Source organism: Wolffia australiana, chromosome 8 (genome assembly GCF_029677425.1).
Source record: "Wolffia australiana isolate 7733 chromosome 8, ASM2967742v1".
In the NCBI taxonomy this organism is placed as follows: domain Eukaryota; kingdom Viridiplantae; phylum Streptophyta; class Magnoliopsida; order Alismatales; family Araceae; genus Wolffia; species Wolffia australiana.
In genome coordinates, this window is record NC_135842.1 from 1,277,259 (window position 1) to 1,285,313 (window position 8,055).

Consider the following 8,055-nt stretch of genomic DNA (forward strand, 5'->3'; position numbering starts at 1 on the left):
AGGTTGTACGAGCCTTGGTAAGGGGTAGCTTGGTTTATCACTTGAGGATCTGGAGTGACATGATGCGTTGCTCCACTATCTGGATACCAACGTATTTTATTTGTTGTAGAAGGTGTTGCTGGCAGTCCTGGAGTGAGATAGTGTGCTTGGACTTGGTTTTGGGGGGGCTCGAGTGTGTTGTGCGGGTGGTGTGCTTCGTGGAGTATGCGACCCGAATCGATCGTAACACACATCCGCTCGATGCCCCATCTTCCCACATATTTGGCATTTTGGACCTGTTCGATTTGATTGAGCTGAGCCTCGTCCGCGATTTCCCCGTCCTTGGCCTCCTTGACCTCTTGTAGTTTGTTGATCTGCATGAACCTGATTTGCCTGTGGAGGAGGGGTTTCTTCGTGTTACACTCCAGCTCCTAGCATATTTTCTTCTGATCGTAGCATAGCCACAATAGAATCGAAAGATAGAATACTTGTATGTGTATTCACACTGGTTCAAAATGCTTGATATCTTGGTTCGAGACCCCAAAGTAGAATAAATTTTAACGTACGTTCATTGGCTATCTCACCGGATGCACAGAGTGCATGACTGACATTGCGTATTTCTTGAACAAATTCATCAATGGAGCGCGTACCTCTTTGGATGCTATGTAGTTGATTAGTCAGCTCCATAACTCTGGATTCTGTTCTAGAGGAAAGCTCAATGTTGAGAGTCCTCCATGCTTCCAGAGCAGATGGACAGCCTTGTATGATGGGAAGAACTTTGTCGCTCATGGACGACATCATTAAGGCCATTACTTCCATGTCCCTCTTCCACCAGGGATTTTACAAATCTGAAAATGGTGGAGCAAAAGTAGGTCTCTCATGAGTGAGATGCTTACCTAGTCCTTGGGCTCCAATGGTGGCTTTTATGCAGTCCATCCATAGGGGATAGTTGCTCCGAGTGAGCTTAATCCCAACTAGTGGAACATGTGTGATTCTCTCAGGCGATCTTGTACGTCACCGTTGACGTTGAATGATCCCTTCCTCGGAGGAACCTTCAGATCCGGTCAGAGCATGCTCTGATATCATGTTGAGAAATCGACACACAATCTTGAAGACGAAGTAGAAAGCGACTTGATATTCAGAAAACGAAAAGTTTGTATCAACTCCTTGATCCATACAGCCTTTTATAGAGACGGATGTCCCTTAAGTATGAAATATAGTTAATTAAATTTAAATGGAGTAAACAGTCCTTAGACCTAATACACCAAAGATGTCTTGTGGACGGACGATTGTACTTTGACTATGACCAGCAAGTATTTAATCATGGGATTCTAAACAGTCTTAGTTCAGGTGCATCAAGAAGTTCACGAACACAATTGAGTGATCAAGATGGGATCGTCCACCCTCGGTTCACGAGGTGACAGCTAAAGGGAGATGATGCGATGAAGTCATTGGCCAAGGCAGTGAAATATCAAAGAAGAGTTCTCCGATGATTTTCAAATGCATAAGTACTAACTCGGATGACCGATTTGGGTTCAACAGTTGATCATACCTTAAGTCGTCCAAGGAGCATCAAGTGGATGAGGGACTATACATAAACGGTAACCAATGATGAACAGGTTACATGAGTGAGTCGATACACACTCCTTTGTATTTTCTAGATCACGAGGTGTAGCTTGGCACCCCACGTGTCGGAGTCTCAACCTATCGATTGATTTAAATCGATCTGACATTAATTAATCTATATGATGATATAGTTAATTAATTTAGATGGCCAGTAAAGGTTATTAGGCCACTAGAGTCATTAACTAGACTGATACATGGGCCTAGAGGGTCACACGCAAATGGTCTTTTGGACATTGGAAGATATACTTAAGTTTTGGGGGTTTTTATGAAAAATATCCACTTAAAATAAATATGGAAAGGCCTTGAAAGAAAATCACCCAAGCCAGAATTCTTTAGGAGCCTTTCCCCTTCTTTTTCCTTCTCTCCACACCCCCTCTCCATCCCCGATGTGATCGGGACAGCATAATGATGGCGACAGATTGAACGGCGCTCGTTAAGAGGAGGAGATTCAACGTGCCAAGGACTGTGTGGGTTTAGAGGTTGCACACTTGAGTGGCTCGACTCGTCTCACTCTAGGATCTAAGAAATCACGGATGCGATCGGTGCAAAGGTATTTCATTTTAATGATTTTATCAATGTTGTTCGATTTCGCAAAAGTCTTCTGCTGTAGAATGTTTTGTTTTCTTCTTCCAGATCTAGGCCTCTAGAACCCAACATAGGACTGACTAAGAGGTTCACAAAAATTGAATTTAATTTATTATATTTATGCTCTTTGATAAAAACTATGATTTTTTTCATAGAAGGAGATATCCATGATAAATAGTCTAACAATGTATACTCTAGATAAAACTAAAATGCAGTACTAAACACAAATTGATATTAGTTTGATGGTATAACTGATCACTAGTGCAATTAGATAAATTAAGATATAATCTGAGGAAACATTGTGATCTAATAAAAAAGCTTTAAAAACTTCTCCGCCAATAATGTTGATCGTCATCAAATATGCCAGTTCATGCAGCATCCCAACCACATAAATTTTCTTGGCTATTTTTTTCTAAAAATGAAGGTGTAAAAGTATTACCCATGAACTTTGGGAAGAATCTCTCCATACATGTGTTAAATACCGTGTTTCTTAGAACCAAATCATAAGTCAACCAAAGAGAAATATATAGATTTTTAAGCAAAACTAAAATATATTTTGTCCAAACTACACCTTTAGATACCACTTGGTTGCTTCATGCTGGTTAAAATGTTATCCACCCAAATGAGTATCTAATTTGTCGCAATTAGTGATATAATTCCAGGGAGTAATTTATGGCCCCTCCTCGTAGTCTCTAAAATTATCCATGTCTGCTCAACGCAATTATAACTAATCTAGACAGAAGATTGATAATTAAAAGAACATTATCTTTTTGAATTATCCCCTGATTGCATACAGTGCCCTAGGAATGAATCATCTGACTTGCCTAGGGCTCCAGTTTTTTCAAATTTTTTGGATGATGAACATCCCAATTAGTATATAACACTTTTGGAAGGGCCAAATTAATTCAAAATGTTAGTTAGAATCACACTTCAAGAACTAAACTAAGGCACATAATCTGTATAGAAAGATGAAACAAATTTGAAAAAAAATGCTTCAGTAAGTCTAAGCTGAATCAACAGTGTCCTTGGAATATAGCTCTTATCTAACAAAATTCATGTAATGGATTAAGAACTTGGGCGAGATCTAGAAATTAAATTAAAAACTTCAACTTTTCAGATAAAACTTGCACATAACTACCAGTTTTCGTTTAATCCCGGAAATTATCAACAGTCGGAGCTTGGGGAAGGCAGACGAAGAGAAGAGAGATGGGGAGGGCCACGGTAGCAGCGATCGTAGCCCTTTGGACAGTTTCAATCTCTGTTGTCGTGAATCGAATCGTTCCGAAGCCCTACATGGTAAAGATTCCTAATTTCTTGTTAATCTCGGTTTCACAGACCCTCTTTCGATCAGATTTCTCATGTTCAGGACGAGATATTCCACATTCCCCAGGCTCAGAAGTACTGCAGTGGAAATTTCAGTGATTGGGATCCCATGATCACCACCCCCCCTGGCCTGTAATCTTCTAATACTTTCTCAGAATCGTGGTTTTAACGTCACGAAATCCGTTTACCGTCGAAATTTTTTGAAAATACTGCGCATTTGTGGATGATATACATGCGATTTGAACTAATAGAAGAATGAATGTTTGTTTCTTCTCTTGCCTCTTATGAAATTGAATGATGCTGCAGGTATTACCTTTCAATTGTGCCCATCGCCGCTCTGTTTGTGAAGCCGTCTCTGTCACTTTCTGCAATCTGTTCTACCTCATTCCTCCGTGCGACCAATGGTGTCTTCTCGATCATTTGTAGTGTGCTTATTTATGATTTAATTGTTCTTTTGAGGCCCAAGATTGACAAAAGAAGAGCAACCGCGTGCGCCATTTGTGTGGCGCTGTATCCGGTTCATTGGTTCTTCACATTTTTGTACTACACGGATGTGACTTCAACGGCTGCAGTTTTGGCTATGTTTCTGGCCTGTCTGAAAGGCCACTATTGGATCAGTTCTCTTGTAAGTCTCATATTCCTTCGAGTACTTTTGATTTAATTCTGTTTTATGATTGGGATCAAAGAAAAACACAGACCTGTCCAGAGAAGAGTTGGACCATGATGACGAGCTCCTTATCATCATTGTCATCGACATCATTAGAGGACTAGGGGACGATGACGATGACGATGACAATGATAATATGCCATTGTTTTCTTAAAAGATAAATAGTGATAATGTGTCATGGTTATCGATGGATGCTGATGATGATGATGATAATTATGGCTGTTAGATGAAGGATGATGGCGAAGACAAAATTGTCATTGGCACACTCCTCCTTGGGTGTAGGATATTGGCGTTGTGATCAAAGACTGTGAAGCTGATACAATATGTATCGAATTGGTAAGAAAACAAAAAATTATACTCATAGGTTTCCACTGTCACACTTTTAAGGTAGAGATCCCTCAACTGAGCTTTGAGAGATAGCCTGTCTTCTTGTAGCTAGCACCTCTTGATAACATGGGTGCCCTCGGATGACCCCTTGCCACATACACCTAGTCTCTCCAAGATTTCCGCACCCTTCAAGAAGTTCAACTGCCAGAAGATGTCTTTCTTTGAGGTTTCACCTTTTCTTTATAGGCATTCTTTATTCCTCCTACTCGCAATCAAGACTTGCAGCTTGTGGCCACATCAGCACCACCCCGGATACAATGTCCACAGGTGTTTGTTGACTCGTCAACCCCCATGTTTGACTAAACCCTCTATTCCTTTTCTCATATACTTTAATTGGAACTGTATCAGAACCCTAGTTCAGAGTGAGGAAGTACTTATCCCGAGCTCTAGGATACTTAATCCTCGTTTCCCAAGCATAACATTCATAAATTCTTTATTCCATGGAACTGTACAGTGGGGTCCTCATCCACAAATCTTCGTCGTCATAAGTCTGTGTAACCATGCCAATAATGATTTCATCATCATCATCCTAGTCATGTGGCGCATATGATGTCGTCTTCGTCATTGTCATCCTCGTCCTGGTGAGGATAAAAGAGGAGAATGAGGATGAGTCATCATCAAGGATGAGAAACCTTATTGTAAAGTGTCCGGACAGTTTTCATCTTTTTTATGCTATTTAACCTATTTGGGACTTGTTTGTTCACATGTAGAACAGATTGGTGCCTTCTCGATATTTATCCGGCAAACCAACGTCATATGGCTGCTTTTTGTTGCTTCCAACGCAGCCATTGGTCTCATGAATGCATCAGCCCCCAAGGGTCATGACATATCGGGATATTCTTCTCCCCCATTGATGAAGAATGAAGCGGCATCGAACAAAACTAAAGTCTTGACGAAGTCAGAGTTGAGGAGAAGGTTTCAACGTTCGATACAACCTGATGAATCTCCTATTGGTGAAAATCTTTCAAGTTCCACTGGGCAGAATAAAGGTTTTGACTTTGCTCCCCACTTAGATTGTAGATTTCTTTATTCTGGTCCCCAAGCCTACTGTGGATAATTCTTGTGTTGGTTATGCCTAATGATTTTTTATTATGGTTTTCACCTTGTTTCATTACTTGGGATCTGATAAAAATGGTGTAAGTTATCATTCATGAGCTCTAATTTTCTGAAGCATTAACGTATGTATGCAGAAGTTATTCAAAGAGCCAATTTTACTTTTTGAGCAGCATACAGTTCTATTTGTTTTTGCCTCTGGTTCTCTTCTATAAATGTTGATCCTATCTGTATTTGAGGGCACGGCCTTACTTCCTTCTTTTCGGCCGTTCCTTTCAGAATATTTTCAATGTTAAAGGTTTTTTCCTTTGATCTTCAGCCCGAGGGTCAAACTCGACTTAGCTTTCGAAAATATTCATTCCCCATTTTTTTTTCTAAAGCAGGATTTTCCTTGGCAGATCTTTGGCATGAGTTATATGCTACAATTATCATGGTGTGGCATTTCAGATGGAGCCTCCTGGTCTCCTTTTTTCCATTCATTCTAGTGCTCGTGGGGTTCGTGGCCTTTGTCTTGTGGAATGGAAGCGTTGTCCTTGGTAATGCAAATTGGGTTTATTCCACTGCACTTACAACTTCGCAAAAAGCTTGTAATCTTTTTAGTAATTTTATTCAGGAGCCAAAGAGCACCATGTAGCTTCTCCGCACTTCGCCCAGATGGTCTACTTTGGCATTATTTGTGCTGCCATCACTGCCCCCCTCCATTTCAACTTTAAGCAAGTTGGAATTTTGATGAAATTATTATGGGTCAATAAGACGCGTGGAATCTTCATGTTGACAATTGCTCTTGCCGCAGCATTTGTCTCTCTTCATAGATTCAGGTTTGCAGGGGATTTTCAAAAGATGTTTAATTCCTGTCGGGGCTATTTTCCTCATTTTCCCTTAAAATACTTGAAGCCTCTCCAAATGAGGGGAGTCAAGAAGCTGTTGATTTGAGGGATTTTGATTCTTAATTGAGGCCTGGTCTATCTTTTCATTCTATCAATTTTCTCTTTCTTCCAAGACCTTCCTTGGTACAAACCTACACCAAGGGTTCTATTGATATATTTCTCTCATCTTTGACGTTTTCTTAATTTGATCAATGCAGTATTTACCACCCATACCTTCTTGCGGATAACCGCCACTATCCTTTCTACTTCCGGAAGAAAATCCTGCAAGGGCATTGGACGTTCAAGCACCTGATGATCCCTCTAAGCGTCTATTCCTGGTTCTCCATTGCAAACATCTTGGGTAAGAATCTATGATACTCTATTTTCTCACAGACCCAATAAGAAATTTGGATTTTTCTGTTAATTTTGATTATTTTATTGGAAATTTCTGTCGACAGGAAAGTCAACAGGGAGGATTTGGGCATTGTTGTTCTTCAAGGCCTGTGTCGGGACCCTGGTTCCTTCCCCGGTGGTGGAGTTCAGATACTTCACCATACCCATTATCTTGTTTCTCATCAACTCTAAGATCGACGGCCAGAAATCATTGTTGGTGTTGACTTTCGCCCTTTTCATCGCGATGGATCTTTTCACCATGTGGATGTTCCTTTTACGACCATTCGAGTGGGCACATGAGCCAGGTATCCAGCAGAGATTCATGTGGTAGCACGTCAGGCCGCAAGTTTTTTGAACTCTCCACTGCATTTTCTGATTGAAGTCAATGATGTCGTGGAGGAAGACGTCCCTTTATTATTTTTGTACTATTGTATCTTCGCCCATCTTGTGAGGACTTGTAGCAAATAATTTTTTAACGACTTTTACATTTTTTGAAAGGAAAAGAGAAATATGTTATTTTATGGTGGTTTACTCCCACTTGTGTTTGACGTCCTTGATGACGATGACGAGAGGACAATGATTTTTTATCTTCATTGTCATTCATCTGTGCCAGGATGACAATAACATAGCCGTCACGGCCATTGTCACTCATGAGTAATCGACGCCGAGTTTATTGTCCTTTTTTACAAGATGGCAAGTTAATGATAATGAATCATCGTCGTCGTCGTCATTTGCCTGAACCAGATTGATAACAGTATAGACGAGATTGTCATGATCAGTCAGCTGAGACAAGGATGGAGATGATGGAATCATCATAGTCATGGGAACTTGTAATGATGATGACGATGGCAGCTTTATCTTGGTATAGTGAGCTCTGATTCCCACATGCATAAGAACGTAGTGGTCATGGTGCTAGAGGCCAAGGCTTAATGGGCTCTCCGAAAAATTTACGCAAAAATAAAAATAGAAAGATGTGGAGAAAGAGAGAGAATTGTATAATAGTAGTGAGGATGTGTTATTGAGATGGATGTAGCCCTCTATCAATTTGAAGTCATAGAAATGAAGAGAGATTGACATAGATACATAAAAAGATATGGATTCGAACAGAGAGACCAGACATCTGCCTTAAAATATGCTGAGATATAAAATATTTTAAATATATATTTATAAACAAAG

At 40.2% G+C, this 8,055-nt stretch overlaps 1 protein-coding gene across 4 annotated transcripts; it reads left to right on the plus strand.

The window, feature by feature from the left end:
* The first annotated feature begins 3,354 nt into the window (after positions 1-3,354).
* Positions 3,355-7,414, plus strand: ALG10 (DIE2/ALG10 family). Of its 4 annotated transcripts, none has more exons than XM_078580044.1 (8): positions 3,355-3,486; positions 3,557-3,645; positions 3,820-4,138; positions 5,283-5,556; positions 6,001-6,156; positions 6,234-6,438; positions 6,705-6,847; positions 6,945-7,414. In XM_078580044.1, exons 1-8 carry the CDS (start codon positions 3,397-3,399, stop codon positions 7,208-7,210), a joined length of 1,542 nt encoding a protein of 513 aa, XP_078436170.1. In that variant the 5' UTR covers positions 3,355-3,396; the 3' UTR covers positions 7,211-7,414. The 4 variants fall into 4 exon arrangements, with proteins under 4 accessions (XP_078436170.1, XP_078436171.1, XP_078436172.1 ...); XM_078580045.1 differs by having other exon boundaries at positions 6,004-6,156; XM_078580046.1 differs by having other exon boundaries at positions 6,019-6,156.
* The last annotated feature ends 641 nt before the right edge of the window (positions 7,415-8,055 follow it).